Source organism: Aquila chrysaetos, chromosome 3 (genome assembly GCF_900496995.4).
Source record: "Aquila chrysaetos chrysaetos chromosome 3, bAquChr1.4, whole genome shotgun sequence".
Classification (NCBI taxonomy): Eukaryota; Metazoa; Chordata; class Aves; order Accipitriformes; family Accipitridae; genus Aquila; species Aquila chrysaetos.
Genome location: NC_044006.1, coordinates 8,405,743 through 8,422,345, shown reverse-complemented (window position 1 = coordinate 8,422,345; position 16,603 = coordinate 8,405,743). Strand labels below are relative to the sequence as shown.

General features: G+C 39.3%; 1 protein-coding gene across 2 annotated transcripts; it reads right to left on the bottom strand.

Moving 5' to 3' along the window:
* Nucleotides 1-4,700: 4,700 nt before the first annotated feature.
* Nucleotides 4,701-16,008, bottom strand: LOC115339973. Of its 2 annotated transcripts, XM_030010715.1 has the most exons (3): nucleotides 15,678-16,008; nucleotides 5,889-6,106; nucleotides 4,701-4,784 (listed from the first exon to the last, which is right to left on the bottom strand). In XM_030010715.1, the coding sequence occupies exons 1-3, from the start codon at nucleotides 15,938-15,940 to the stop codon at nucleotides 4,780-4,782; spliced, it is 486 nt and encodes a 161-aa protein (XP_029866575.1). In that variant the 5' UTR covers nucleotides 15,941-16,008; the 3' UTR covers nucleotides 4,701-4,779. The 2 variants fall into 2 exon arrangements, with proteins under 2 accessions (XP_029866575.1, XP_029866574.1); XM_030010714.1 differs by lacking the exon at nucleotides 4,701-4,784 and having other exon boundaries at nucleotides 5,370-6,106.
* Nucleotides 16,009-16,603: the final 595 nt, after the last annotated feature.

Below are 16,603 nucleotides of genomic sequence, written 5' to 3'. Positions count from 1 at the left end.
CTATGTCTTTATAAATTACATACTTACACACTTATTGTTCTATATATGCATTTGGGTATAAAGCTATCCAATTAATGTATCAGTTGAAACTATTTATTAGTACAGCCAGATAATAAAGTTCTGAGATTAAAGTGCACCCAAAGATTTTTAGGAAATTGTAAAAAAATTGTTTTCTTCTTTTTGTTATTTTCAAGATTGAGTGTCACTAAAGTCTGTGTTCATTCTTACCTGCAGAAGTGGCAGGAAACCCTATCTAGACTAAGTAAGATACATTTCCATGCAAAATTGCAGGAAATTTTCCACATAAAATTTGGGAATATCTGAAGTATTTGTGAAAACCTCATGCTAAAAATTTTCTGCAGTTTTAGGCAGAATAAGTGTTTATCAGCCGTGTCTCTCAGTGTTAAGACATGGCTTACACAGTTTAAAACACCTAGCATGGATTGTTTGCATTTTCTTCTTGAAATGAGGAGTGAGATCACTTTGCTTGAAAATGTTGTTTGTGAATTCTCCTGGCCTTGGAAGCTCTGCAGATCCTATTACATTTCTTGGTTATAGTTTAGACATGGGGATTATTTTTTAAAAGATATGTGCAATGATAAAATATTGCTCATCCTATTACAGCAGGATCTGTGGCACTCTGTACTGTGGTTCCAGTAAAGCTCCTGCAGACGTTATTTTTATTACCCTGTGATGGTTGTACATACCTCCCTTTTATTACGTCTGAGCATTTTACAATCATTAGTATACCCACCTGTTTATTGATGGTTATTAAAACATCAGAAAATGCTATTGCTTTCCTTTACTGATAGGGAAATGAAGCACAGAGGGGCCCAAGTCACACAGAAAGCAACTGTGGAAAAGAAAAGGGACCAGGAACCTCCCGAATCCCCAGCCAATGCAGCACTCCTCTCTTCTTTCTGGGAACCTTCACGGAAAAAGAGCAAATAATTTTTCAAGTCATGGCTGCTCCAGTTAAGCTGAGATTGGCTCATGTTTTCATGTGATACCTTTCTCTCCTTCCTCATACCTGGAAGGAAGGAAACATGAAACAAAGTCCTTGCAGTATGCTCTGTGGCACTTTATCTTTGGGTTCTGCATCTCTGGGCAATACTTTTCCCATTGACCAAGTTTTGCACAATTAACTGCACTCCTTATAGGTGTGTAGGAGCAAGTTGGAAGATCAAACCTAGCAAGAGGCTTTGCGCATCTTCTGTTACACAACAGACTGCTCTCCGAAGGCATATTCATTATTTCACATTTTTCCTCCTTCAAATGGCGGCATTGCTTGTTTCAGAAGCAGAACTGACACTCTTCACCGTTCATCGCTACAGATGTTAGAGATATTCTTTAATGTTGGAAGGAAACACAAACCTCCTAATGGAGATCTTGGCAGCTAAGTGAAAGGAAAATAGATTGTTTTAAAATATATTTATAGGTCTTTTAACATATATATGCTCTGACAGTGATTTGGTACTTTAAAAAGTCTATTATTAAATTTGTTTTAAAACCTCTGTTTATGAAGTCTCATGTGCTTCTTTTGTTACCTACTTTATGTATTAAAATGCCAGGCTTTCAATTGCATTTGAACATACTTCAGCCTACTTTCATGTACATTTTGAAAATTTTATCCAAAGTTAAAGTAAACTCAGTGCTTGTGCGGAATTTAACTCTTTGCCACAAAATGAAGCCAAGTGTTTAACAGCTTTCAAAAAGGTCTTCAATGTTCGTTTACATTTACATATGAGTAATTTTAAGTCTCTCTGTCCATGACATAACAATTCTTCAGATGATAAGGCGACCAGTAAACGATACACACATGTACTCTTGCACTTGGTCTATACATCTGCTTAACTTTAAAGAAGTGAGCAAATCTCTGCTCACATTATGAAAGTTCAAACATGTGGAAATATCTGCCAGGTTGGGAATACAGTTATGAAAAAACCTTTATTCCTGTTTCTGCCCGAAGCAAGAAGCTTCATATTAGATAGTGACAGAATAAACCAGTTCCAAGATTTTTCTTGTGGCTTTCCCTCTAACATCAAGTACTGGCTGGTGTCAGGGACAAGAAACTTGAACCATACATCTGGTTCCAGATGGAAATTCTGCTGTGGTAACACACTGAAATGATACCTTAGAAAATGCAAAGTTTCTGAGGTAGCTTCACTTTCCAGAGGAGGCTGACACACCAAATCAAACCCTTCTAAATGCATCCTAGATTCTCCATGAATTATTCAGTCTGCAAATAATTTATTAGGTGAATTTAACCCCCCTTTTCTGTTCATAGATTGCCCCTGAGCATTTTTTAGTTTTCTCTTTGAAATTATTAAGTGAGTACTTTTATGAATAATTTTTAGGACCAGATTCTCCACAATGCTAAACTCTTCCGATCTGCCTGCCGCTGCATGCAAGGGGCCTCTGTGCTCTTGTACAGGTGTGACAGGTCTGGGGTTTTGCCTGTTACTCATAAACCTCAAAAAAGGATGAGGAGACACGGCAGAGCTTCATTGTACCCAGTTCTGTACCATAGACTACCCTTTAATAACTCTAAACTCACAAGATGATCCAGCAGCAGAGGCAGACACGAACCTGACTGTTGTGACCCACAAGATGGCTGGTTGAGTGCCTTCCAGTCACTCCAGGGGAGCACTGGGAATCCTGCCCTGGGTCTGCAAATCGATGCAAACAGCTCACTGAGCTCATTGACGTGAAATATAATCAGAAGCCATCCTTTGCAGTAACCTCCTTGAAACGCTGCATTGCTGTAAATAAAAACCAGGGCTTATGGTATTGAAAATGCCATGAAACATGGCAATAGCCATCTGACAGTGCTCATTTTCCTATTTGACAAGAAGACCAGGAATGCGTCTTTAAGTAGTCGATAGAAAACTCAGAGGTAGCAGCAAATGAGTAACTGTCCAAAACTCTTAGGGAGGTCATAGATATATATTTCCTCAGGGTTCATATTTGGTTGGTAGAAGCAGCAAATGCTCTCACAACTAATTCCATTCATTGGGAAATAAGAACAGAAAGAAGATGGGATGGAAAAGAGCAGCATCAAAAGTGCCAGCACCAGGAGCAGATAAAACCAAATCAGTATTCAAATTACATGCATGTCTCAATTTTGCTTTGTTATTGTGTCACTATTTTGAAAAGCCCAAATTATGCTCATAAAAACTTAAGCTATCCATACATATGTATGAAAGTATTCAGCTTCAGCAGGGTTGAGACAGACAAATCTGGTAGTAGGTTTCTTTTCAGGTTGTGAGAAGCAAATAATAATCAAGTGTAGTTGAGTTTCATGAGATGTTGGAGTCCTGGAACCACCTCCTTTGTCTTGTTCTTCTCCAAGAGACAAGGAAGAGTGTGAACGTATTTCGCTGTCCCATCTGGGGACTCATTCCTGTTTTCAGTGAAGATAGTGGCAAATTGTCATTGAATTCAATGCATGGGACCAAAGCCTTTCTTAATATCCTGCTACAGTAATTCATGCTTGCCCACAGTGCCTAAAACACCTTCCTCAGGAGTTAGAAGATGGACTAGTTCATGTATGATGGCTTTCACAAATGCAAAATTCCATACATGTTGTGTTGTAAAGTTATAATAGATATTTTGTAAGTTAGGATATAAACCCCATCTCACATTATCTGGTACATCTGGGGTCTACTGGGTGCCTCTGGGTGCAGAGTTCTCAGAGCTATAGCTACCAGTTGTCATCTCATTTAGGATGCTCACAACTTTCCTCCTATCTTCAGACTAGAACTTGAGTTGTGTTAACAGGGATTTAACAGATCTGAGTAGATCTGGCATGTTTAATCTCTTTAAGGCTATAAATTAGTAACCAGAGATTCAACGCTGTCATATTTGTTCAGTTAAAAGGTATTTTAGAGAAATGACCTCTTAAAAACATTCTCCATGTATGTATATATGTGTTTATCTTACCTGATATGCAACCATCTTCCAAATAGAGATTCTTCTTGCAGACCAGTTGAAGAGCTTCCTTCTGTGCCAGAGCACAGGGACTGTCCACCCCCTTCTCAGAAGCCTTTCTAACATTTTGGTGTTCTCTTCTCTAGATCTTCAACATACAAAATAGTTTTATCATATCACCTTAGAAGAATTTTATTCACTTATATTTACCCCAGGCATTTGCCACCAGAGTGCTTATCTGGAGAATGCTGTCTTATTGTATGCTCATTTTTCAAATAGTTTGCATTTACATATGTTCATTGCAGTTGTTCTACAGGGTTTTAAAATCCAGATGTACAATGAGCTCGCCTTAGTGCATGCGCAGGTAAAAATCTGTGCTCATAAATTGGATACAAATCAGTTCTCGTACCATAATTTCGTATCAGCACTACATCCCTCACAAAGACTATTTAGAATTTCTTGGTATTTACTTTATCTTTATTGTGTCTAGGACTTGAATGTTTTGCCTGATACAACTTCGGCTCAGTGAGTAACATTTTTATGTATTTTTGTTTTATTTTTGTGTGCTAGTATCCAGGACACTGAGTCACAGATCAAGATCCCACTGAGCTGTACAAACACAGATCATACAGGCAGTGCCTGCCCCAGAGAGCAATATTTTAGAAGGGATTTTATAAAAATAGAATTAAAGTTTACCAAAAGGCCTGAGAAGGCAGCCCATTTATACACCTGCAGCAATTACATTTTGGCAGCATACTCCTGAGATGTACGTACATTTGCAGAACTTCCTTGCCGTGATGGAGAACGTGGATAATAAAGGACACATCTGCATTGTCTCCTCAAAACCGCTCACCCTTGAATATAAAGTGTGAGGATATAAGAAGACAATAATAATATTTAGCAATTCTGTAGCACTTTACAACTTCCAAGGACTATAAAACATTTACTGATTAATCCTTACAGCACCCCAGTGAGGAAGGCAAGTTACCCCTACCACGTACATCTTTCTGGCAAGGCAAGATTGTCCCCTGCAATGTATCATCCAGCACTTTCTCCACAGTGGAATAAATCTCACCTTGAAGGAAGGTGTGTTTTTTTTCTCTTTTTTTTTTTAGGATATTCACCTTAAACTTCTCATTCCATAAAAATGGGGAAAGGTTATTCACATGGAAACATATTATAGGCAGCCTAAAATATGGGCTAAAATGTGCTTGTTTAAAGCATTTATGTCTGATAAGAAAAAATGATGGAAGCCTATGCTACAGAAAATAAAAAGTAAGAAACAAGTGCAGATTAAGATGACTAGAAATAATATGTCAGTGATACCCATGTCACCAAAAACTAGAAGACTGATGATCTGTATGACTGAAAGGAAGCAAGTGGGCGGTGAGAGCAGAAAAGGGCTGTCAACCATGAAGATAACGTTACAAGGACCCACGCTTTAGATTTTCAAAGCTGAGTAAAGAAGTAAGTTGTACAGTTCCAAATGAAATTAGTAGAATTTGTATGTATCTCAAGTCAAAATTGCATCTAGGGAGAGATTTCACATAAAACATAGTATGACATGGAGTATTCACAATGGACAGCACCAAGTAGAGACAACAGATACTGAAGGCGACTGGTGAGCAAATAGCCAAATTAAGATGTCTTTGCTGTTTGCTTTTTCCATTCAAACTGACCAGATGAATTAACTCGTAATTGAGGGTTTGAGTCTACCCCCTTTAACCTGCTTTAACAGAAGCAAAAAAAAAAAAAAAAAGAAAAAAGAAAAGATAACTGGAGATGGCTGACTCTCCCAGCTTGTCCACCTTCACTTCAACTCTTTTCTTACAACATTGCCATTTTAAAAATATGTTCAGTGATATGGCTGATAGTAAACATGGCTAAGTGGAGTTCATCTGCTTCTGATTTGGACACTATAGTGTCACATATTATAAGTGTTGAACAGACAATTATACCTATGATTTTATTTGTCACTGCATCAGGACTCCTTGGTCTCCTCTTCCTACAAACACTGCAAGGGTCTTCTCCGTGCTGTCTCGTATATGAAAGGCAAAGGATCCACATCTCACTCTTCTTTCTCTTTCCTTCACAAGATCCATTTCTGTTGAAACTTCTAAGAGAAGTTACCCAGAGTTTGAAAGCCAGGGCGACGGTCAGTTTGAGAGCTTTGAATCTAGTTGATAAAATTCAAGGAAAATTAGCAGAAATTTATAAAACCAGTAACAAGTTTATTAAATGTATATATTTGACTGCTTTCCCTAACTTTTATAACTGAATTGTCTTAGACTGCAGCCCCCAGTTTTGATTAAAGACTTGTAATATAAATATTCAATAATAACAACCATAATAAAAATGGGTAACATAGCTCCACCCCTTCCTTCAGGAAAATTTTATTCCACTGAATGATTGCAAAGTAGCCCCAATTTTAAGTGCCTCTGCTTCAATCTTCAGCATATTTCTTAGGAAGATTAGAATATTCTCCCCTGTTCTGTGATGAATTAACTGTGTTTGGTCGTATTTTTTGAGGGGGGCAGGGGGAATTACCATATCACTATATGCACAAGAGATCAAATGTATGATTAAAAATATTTATAATACTGATGTGGAAAAGAATGATATGTTAAACAGATAAGCATATAATAATGCATGTCTTACCCATAAAATTTAATTTATCCCTTGGGCAGGGCATAAACTTTGCTCAAGAACAACATGTTTTCCATCTATAGATTGCAGAGCTAAACTGCTTAATTTTACAGCAAATTGATCACTGCTGTAATATTTCAGGAGCAAAATGATCCTCAACAGTCAGTTCAGTTTCAAAAGCCAAAATTTATAGTTCTGTTTCTGATTTAGTGATAAGGTTTTTTAACATATTGGGCATTTCATCACTTTCTATCGGGAGTCAGCGTTGAACCAACAAAGAAATATTTTTTGAAATCAACAACAACAACAACAATAAAAAAAGGAACATAAATAATATACATCCAACTGACAGAAGAGTTTAATATTCCCTTCAGACTGGTAGGAAATTACTCAGATTCCTGTCCTTGTAAACATGTGTCCTGGCCCGTACAGGAGATGTGCTGTACTGCCGCATGGGTGGAATCACGCAGACTCCGGAGCCCAACTGCCTTCCTGAGTGCTAAGGAAACTATTTCATTTATTTTCCCAAGTGGCTAAACTTCATTTTACCCAATGCAAATAAAATTTAGTAGATCTAAAGTTATTTGACACTTTTGATATGTTTAAAATAAATGTAGAGAGATTTAATGATGTGAAAGTTCATGACTCAGTAAAGATTGCTCCCTAGCTGGGGTCTTAGGATAGACACCTATAAAATCAAATTATTATAATCACAGGAGTCATGAGAAAAAAGTAGGCCCCGCTGAGCTCTATTCACAGAGTTTTTGCATTCATTATACTCCTCCTAGTTATGAAACAAAGGGACGAGGTAGGCTGAAATCTCTAAAGGTTTTATCAAGTAATTCTTTGCAGCAGCATTTTGTGATTACTACAGTGAATTTTTAGAAATCCGATTCATTTGCCAAGAGAAGAGGAAAAAGACATGTCTTCTTCGATACCTCAATGTAGTAGTAAATGCTCATTTTTGAACAAAAACCCCCACAATTATGGACACTGGAAAAATAAAAGTAAATGCATGGATTATATTTGTTCCATTTATCAGAGAGTGTTATTCAGCTACCTCTGGAGTAAGTTACTGAGAAAAATATCCAAGTTAAAGACATTATGTGTGATGCAAAAGTCAGGTTTTAAAAGGCTAACTCCCACTGACTGATGTTGTGTATGATTTAGGAGAGAAATAGCTTTAAAAATCCTCCTTAAACATACATATATCCCCCATCCATTTTGATACCTAATCAGCAGTACTGCGTGGTTATATTTTGGTGGGTGGCACATATTTACACACAGGAGAACATGTATATGGCTGTTTTATAATCAAGAAGATTATTTCCCAAAGCTGCTATTGCCTTTATGCATATATCTGCACACTGACCTGGGACACACTGAATGGAGACACAGTAATTAGGTCATTTGCTTGGGCCTGATATTTCTTTGGAGGCTTAAAGGGTAAAATGTCTCTGTGCACAGTGCAGAGTATGATGGTATATTTTTCATGTTTGTGCATTATAATAAAAACAAGAGAAAGGAAAGGATCAAATGCCAACATTTTTTGTGAGGAAAACAATAATTATGGGTGCATATTTCACCTGCAATTATTTACAACTGGAGTTTAGATCAGGGAGATGTCTAAATCCTTGATGGGAGCTCACAGTCGGCAACACAGACACTTTGTCTGGCCCCAGTCTGTTTGGCTTGATGGGATTATGCTGGGGAAGAAGATGCCAAGCACTCTGGCTCCCTTTAAAAACTGAGGCAAAAGATTTCGGCAAAAGGCTCAACTGATTTAAATGCACACGTTCTTCTTCAGTCAGTTACATCTATTAGTTGGCCAAGCATGGAAACCCTCCCCACGTTTCTGCTAACAAGCACTTACGCAAATAATTTAGAAACATGGGTCCATATCCTCAACTTGTGCAGTTTTACTGAGAATAATGGATAAAAGGTGATTTATGTTAGCCGATATTTCAAACGCATTTTCTAAGGCTCAAAATTCAGCTTTGGAAATACATGCAAGATTTCTAATGGAAGAATGCACTAGAGGTTATCAATCTTCTTTTAATTACAGAGTTAAGTATAGGAAATCCTTTATCAATCAGTTGCAATTAAAGAAGAACTGTCTGTGGACAATTTAGTGGATTTGTTTTACTTCGCATCATCTTCCTCAGGTGGTTTTCACATAAAATCCCTTCTTCAGGTTTTAAGTTTTACAATTGTGCTCAAAGACCTGATCAGCTCTCCTGCAACTGGGTGCTAGAGAAATCCATAGTAAGAGACAGCACGAGCAAGTGTAAAATCTGGGCTGTGTTGAAATTAACCCCGTGTCCACATGCTCAGAATTGTCCATTTACATCTAGTCTCACAAAAAACCATGAACACATTGGTGGTCATAAATCACGTACTGTAATTATGCTTGCCGATGAATGTCCAGCAAAATATTTTAATGAATGTTTGCATTCATAATGACTGTGTCTGCACCCAAATCTCAAGGTGAAAATCAGGTGAAATTGCTGCATGCCGAGCCTACAATTTGAAATACAAAATACATATCAAGTCCAGGCTCTCATAAAAATGGGTTCAGGTTTGCTTAGGTTCATGAACCCTAAGGAAACATTTCAGTGAACTAGATCAAGGTTTTGAAAGTGCCATCCCAAACCTAGTTTCCTATCAGGGATGCTTGCTGTGTTGCAACAGCCGTAAGTACAGGGTTAGCTCCCCTTTACCTTTTCTCTCTTTCATGCTTTTGTGCATTTCTTGGGTTCTTTAGTTCCCTCCCGCTGTATTTCGGGCTGTGCGCTCTCCTTGCATGAAATCCTCTCTGTCTATATCTCTGTTATTATTCCCTCTAAACTTTCTTTGTTACCTGCTCTGTCTCCTATTATTTCTCCTGTGTCATCAAAAACTGACTCCGTACAGTCTGCCAATTAGCCTTTGTCTGTCAGCACATTCATCAGCATCCTGAAGAGTGATGGTGAATGGCAGAGCATGGAAGTGCTATTTGATATGCAGCTGTGTGTCCTTGCACATAGATATACCATTACTGATGAAGTGGTAGGATGTGGCTTAGATTTTCTAGATACAAAACTTTCGGTAAGAAGCAGATTAAATTAGTAACAAATAAAATAGAATGAATTAAAAGAGAACCTGTCTCAAAATTAACAGCTAAGTGCACGGAACTTTCTGCATTTAAAATAGACTGTTATGAATATGGACCTCCTATGTATGCAAAGTAAAAAAGCCTGACATAGATATTTCCAGGAAACAAAGAGAATTAACGGTGTAATCTGATATTACATACCTGCAAGTGAGTAATGCAAATAAAGCTGCTTCTGTACTTGTTACAGGGAAAATAATATGACTTTGGTATAAAACACGCATTGCATTCTTTTGTGGAAATATATAAGTATGCATTATTCAAAATTCAAATATTAATGATCACATAAATATTCTATGATCTTGGCTATTACTTTCAGAACAAACATTTTAATTTTAAGATGTCATATTTGTAAAAGCTGTATTTTGAGTAAGGAAGAGAGAGAGAAAGACAGAGGCAGACCCTTTTAAAGGTGTCTCAGTGTCTTGCCATGGTATCTTTGCTTAGCAAATACATGGCACGTTTAAATTTCTTTTAGCTCTACAATGTTCACCAGCTTAAACATTCACAATGATACTATTGGAAAAAAAAGTATAGGAAGAAATAAAAAGCAAATGCATAAGTGTGTGTTTGGATGAACTGTGGATGTCTGAAAGTGCATGCCGGTAGGTAGAATTAGATTTATGAGGCTGGGTTTATGTGTGTAAGCTTTAGAGCAAACTTCAAGGGTATGTATGACCAGAGCAGTGGGATTATATGAGTAGCCTATAAAACGATATCCTCCTATCACTACATCTTTGCTAAGGGACGTTTCCAAATTAATCAGAAAGGAAAGAAAAATAATAAATTATAAAATATTAAGCACAAATGAGACTTTTGACTTGTCTAGACAGTCTGGATCAGATTTTCAAAGGAAAGGTATATGAAAATTTTATTCATGCCAAAAGTCAGCTTTTGTATATGCAAATGGGTAGTTATTACAAATGTTGCAAGTGGATTTCCAGATATTATTTCAAAATCAGCCTGCCAGATCTGAATGAGCTAGATTTTCCAAGTACTCAACACATGTCCTTGCAGCCAGATTCCCAGAAGAGCTCAGCAATGGCATCATGGTGGGGTGGGATCTATGAAACACTTTGAAAAAGCTGGCTCTTACTTATTTAATTAAATAGAAACAAAGTGCTTATGGAAATCTCGAGTTCATTGTGAGTAATAAACATATAGAAACTGGCCCTAAGGTGTTTTGAAAATTTGCATGTAAGTCTTACATCTATTAATATTTGTTGATCCTGATCAGTTCCCAGGGCTGCCTGAGGAATGAGAGTGCCTTGCAGATTTTTATGGTGGGACCTTGAATTCTCTGAGGGTCTGGATCACCTGCTAAGGATCACTCCATTGCTTTCTTGAGAAGCGCATCAAGTCCCAACTGCACAAACTGGCACGGCGGAGAGAAAGACCAGCCTAGCATTTCTCCTGGAAGGTCTTTAATCATTCTCATCGTTCTTGGCTTCTGCTGCCGGAGTGTGTGTGGGGAATACAGGCTGCAGCTTCCCCACAAGCACAGGCGAGCGGGGGCACGCGCCCTGCCAGGGATGCAGTCGCTGCTGTGCGTTTCATCCTTGAGGTCCTGTGCCTGGTCCCGAGGAGCCAGTCAAAGTCCTGGGCATCGAGCCGCATGGGCAGCCCCCCTGCCTTTTTAGTTCTCTTGATTGTGCGTAACACAGCACAAAGATCGTTAGCGTGGAAGACACCGACATGTTGTCTTCTGCCCGCTATTTCATTTACTTAGTTGTTGTAAAAATACAATCCACAGTCTCACTTTATATTTAGAAATCATTACGCTTCAAAAGCTTGTTTTATTATGGCTTTCTTGATCAGCATTCCTTTGTTTGCACCCTTAGCATCACCGTTTCCTCGTGGTAGGATAGAGCGTGCTTTGAAAGCATTCTCTGAGAGGAAGAAGCCATTTTGAGGAGCTCAGTGGAGGCTCTGGTTTTCAAAAGAGTTGGGATTTGGTTGGATGTATAAAAGAGTATCTAATTAGCGCACATATCTGTCACAGTGATAAACAGGGATAGTTACAATCATTTGTATGCAGAGAGGCAAGAAGTCACTTCTAATACTGTTAAAAATATTGAAAAGTCGATCTCAGGAAGGTTTTCACGGGGGCCGGGGGACTATTTAAGAAACAAGATGCCTGGAGAAAGATGTATTGGAATAAGATTTTATGACAGCCTGTGCATATAGATACCGCTCACACTTTGTGACCACAGCAGTTAAAACAGGCTGGGTATAAACTGGGTGTTTAGCACACAGGTCTGCCTTCGGCAGCGCAGGGCTGGAAGAAGCCTAGGAACTGCGGGAGGCTCCTGCAGGTTCCCTGTGGGCTCCATGTCTTCTCTTCACATTCCTCCTGCCTTGCTCTCTTTGGATAAAGTGCAATTCCCTGTGCAATGGGGATAGGCCTTGAGCTCCACAGGCCCCAAAAATACATTTGCTTTGCCTTGGGTGAGCATCTAGGCTGCACCCAGGTAATGAATGCCTGAAACCAAGGAAAACGGTGAACGTTTCAGTTCTTGCCTGCTTTTCTGGAGAAATAATTTTCCTCATCTCAGCGTGCTTATTTTTGCCATGTTTAACTGTGAGGTTTTCACTTATTTGCTTATAGTTCTGTGCCTTTCTGTTTGTCCATGCAGAGAATATGTGCATATTATGCCATATTTTATGTTAATGAGCATGTTTCTATTTCTTCGTAGTATCATAGAATGGTTTGGGTTGGAAGGGACCTTAAAGATCACCTAGTTCCAACCCCCCTGCCATGGACAGGGACACCTTCCACTAGACCAGTTTGCTCAAAGCCCCAGCCAACCTGGCCTTGAACACTTCCAGGGATGGGGCATCCATAACCTCTCTGGGCAACCTGTTCCAGTGCCTCACCACCCTCGCAGTGAAGAACTTCTTCCTCACATCTAATCTAAATCTACACTCTTTCAGTTTAAAGCCATTATCCCTTGTCCTGTCACTACATGCCTTTGTAAGAAGTGGCTCTCTGGCTTTCTTGTAGGCCCCCTTTAGGTACCAGCAGGCTGCTATAAGGTCTCCCCGGAGCCTTCTTTTCTCCAGGCAAAACAACCCCAACTCACTCAGCCTGTCTTCATAGGAGAGGTGCTCCAGTCCCCTGGTCATCTTTGTGGCCCTCTGCACTCACTCCACCAGGTCCATGTCCTTCTTATGTTGGGGGCCCCAGAGCTGAACGCAGTACTCCAGGTGGGGTCTCACGGGAGTGGAATAGAGGGGAGAATCACCTCCCTTGACCTGCTGGTCATGCTTCCTTTGATGTGGTCCAGGATACGGTTGGCTTTCTGGGCTGCAAGCACACACTGCCGGGTCATGTTGAGCTTCTTGTCAATGAACACCCCCAAGTCCTTCTCCTCAGGGCTGCTCTCAATCCACTCATCGCCCAGCCTGTATTTGTGCTTGGGACTGACCCCACCCATGTGCAAGACCTTGCACTTTGCCTCGTTGAACTTCATGAGGTTCTTCATCTTGCTTTACATAGTTTACAAATCCTTGGCAGAAAACCGTATCAGCCAGTGACTGGTTAGCAGAATTAAGAAATGCTTCTTGTATTTGCTCTACAGAGAAGTGTTGGTTAGTGTCCTCTATAAAATGAGCAATCAGCATACTAATAGCAGGAGTTTTTTATTGCTTAACACTGCCAGGTCTAAAACTAGGCTTCAAGTTTGCAGGAATAATTCTTCAGCCAGTGGGGCTGACTTCTTGTTCATGCTGTTAGCATCTGAAACTGCTGCTGACCAAATGGTGCTCAACAGGGTCACACCTCAAGGATGCAATTCATTTTCCTTATAATTACTGTTCTGTTCTCAGAGCCCGGCCAGTCTCTTTAAAGACAGTTTATCCGCAGGTTCAATAAAACCACTCAAAACCACCGAAGAAGTAACCTTCAGAAACTTTGCACAACCACAGGCAAGATGGGGGGAACTACAGCTGTCCTAGTGGGATGCTTCCTATTAACAGCTCTTTGTTGGACATGGTACTTAACACCAAATCTACTCAGCAGAAAAGGATGGTGAGAGAAGTACAGTGGTCACCAGATACTTTAACTGATTTAAAAGCTTGAAGTTTGTATTAGGATTGCTGTAATCCACTTTAGGCGCACAAACGGGCAGCTTGCTCTGCTCAACACTAGTCAGGGAAATTGAAAGTTCAGGAACATTTCTTACAGTATTTCAGCCCCAAATGACAGAAGCTTGCAGGGAGTGGCTGCTGCTGGGAGCTTTCACTCACATCCAAATCAGAAGGAAGAAATAAAGTCCTTCCACTTGTGAATCTCTCTCAAAATCCTCTGGGGTGGGTTTTGGTCTGGTCACTCGTACCTGACTCACATATAAATTCGAAAGTACTTGAAACTGAATATCAGGTTTTGACCTTTCTATTGTCTCCTCTAATTCTGACACATTGGCTTCTTCCAGACCAGATTTATGTGATACGTCGATTTTCTCTGCAGCAGGCAGCATACAATTCTGCCTTACGTTTTACCTTTGCATTTTCATCTCCTGTAATTCCTTCTGATACATTTCACCACATGATCTTCAGATAGGATTTGTATTTGCTCTTGGGCTGTTTCTGCTGTCCTACATATGTCAGTAACTTTTTGCAGAGTCAGACTATCTTCCCTGAAGAATATTCTATTGTCATCACTTCTGAGCCCCACTACAGTTGCTGCCCCTGTTAATTCCCTTAAAAAGATATTCAGTTATGTGTCCCCAGCAGGTCTGTATTGCACTGGCTATCCTCCATGTGCTGCTTATAGCTTGCTTTGGCACACAATATAAAACATGTTTTCTGGACATAAAAATCATACAACTTCTTGGGTGATAGCTCACATACATAAATACAGATATTAAAATCTTAATTTGTTATTATCTGATTATTTGTCTACTGCTATGGAGATAGTCTTTCTTAAATATTGTAAATACTAAGCATTTGCTACAATAGCTGTTCATTTCTTTAGTCCTCAAAATAAGTACATGCATTGCATTCTTTATACATTTCTGTGCACCTGCTTTTCAGCCTAGAATTGTAACACAGTACATTATAGAAGAGAGATTTTCATAGACACAAATGGGAATTAAGTGTCCAATTCAATTGACTTCTAATTGGAGTTGAACAACTACAAAGCCTTTGAAGAACTCTGCTACACTGAACCTCTTAATTTAGCCTGAACCTGTTTGTTGATGAAAATCCCAGCTCCTAGGCAGCAGTAGGGAAGGTTTCCTTTTGCTCCAGTAGCCACATTGTCATTCACAAAACATCCAAGGAGTTTGGTCTTAGTAAAGTTCACAGCTGAGTAAGAAATAGACTTATTCTAATTTTTTACCTTATGGTCAAATAATGTAGAAATGTTTTGATAGTTAGCAGGAAAATCAAACCTTTCTCTCTGCTTTGGAAAATAAGTTATTATACATTTGCTTATATGTTTTCCTTTCACTAAAAATCTACTTGTTTTGTAGTGGAAATAGACAATTTCTTACCTAAAGTGGGGATATTCTGAGTAAAAAAATATTTTAAAGTTATTTCTTCAAATGATAATTGTACACATTATACATACCTTAATAAAATCCAGTCGTCTATTAAAATAATTATAGAAAGTTTCGTAACTTTTTCCAATTCTTTTTGATCTGTAATCTTCTCAATAGATATATAAATCTTTAATATAAAACCAACCATCAAAACCAAAACCGTTAGTAGTGAGGAGTCAAAGCATGAATATAAAAGGGAAGTATATTTTGTGTGCTCTGATGATGAAAAGATGACTAGTATTTTAGAGATTCTGGCTTAAGTCACAGAAGATTTCCTAAAACAGGGATACGACAGAAAACACATTTTTTTTCAACATTATCTCTTGTTGTTCTCTCAAATCCTTCATATGTCACAGCATTATTGTAGGACAGCTTCATGTTTGCTTTCATTTCTATTAATTTGGTACCTGAGGTGGTGGTGCAGGGGTTGGTTATCAGGTGCCGTGTTCAGTTTCTGAAAAAAAGGCAGTCCTCCTTGGGTTGATAATATGTCTGGCATCTGCACATGTACATCAAATGCATATTTTACTTTCTTCCTTTGTATTCCACATATACTGCAGCAGATAAGACTAGACAAATGCACTTTCATTGACAAAGACTCACAGAATGCTTTGGGGTGGAAAGGATATTTGGTGATGGTATCTTGCATAGTTTGTCCCCTCTGCACCATGGCAGGATTGATTGCTTTATCACTAAATGATCCCTGATGGATGAGTATTGGGTCTAGGCATCAGTTAAAAGTGAGGATGATAATTCAGTTTTACTGATGCCACTGAAAGGGGAAGTTAATCTATTAAATTGTTTAGAAGTTTTACAATTTCCCATAAAGTGTTTAAAGCGGAGCTGCTCAACCTTTGCCACTGCATGACCTACTCTTTCTTCTTACCCTCCTTTTTATCCATGCATATAGCATGGAATTAACCTGGTGGCCTCCAGTATAGCGTTGAGGGAGGCAAGGTGATTTTTCCCCCTGTTAAGGACATAAAGGACCTCATATACAGATCAAAAGGAATGGGGAGATTTGTTATAAGAGTTACAAATTATAGGGGCTGGTAATCTGAGGTGCTTTGTGTCACATCTACTGTCGGGGCCTGGACAGCACCTCTGTGGGATCATGGTCTTGGATCCTTGCCTGGATCAGGGCGTGCTCCCAGGTTCGCTCTCACCTGCACGAGGTTCTTGCAAGACACCTCCGTGCGCGTGCCTGGGGGGGCTTTAACGCCCCTTGGCAGGACGGTCCAGCCCGGCACGCGCAGGGTGCCACCCGCACCGGAGGCTGGCTCCTCTGCACCCAGAAACATCTATCCAAGTGCTTTCCAGCGCTGACTGGCTG

What these genes read in the sequence shown, in the direction of transcription:
- LOC115339973 (XM_030010714.1), bottom strand. Translation starts at nt 15,940, where the DNA reads ATGGTGCAGAGGGGACAAACTATGCAAGATACCATCACCAAATATCCT. An exon ending in CCCCTGCACCACCACCTCAG is followed by an intron (nt 6,107 to 15,677) that starts GTACCAAATTAA and finishes TTTATCAACTAG; the next exon opens with ATTCAAAGCTCTCAAACTGA.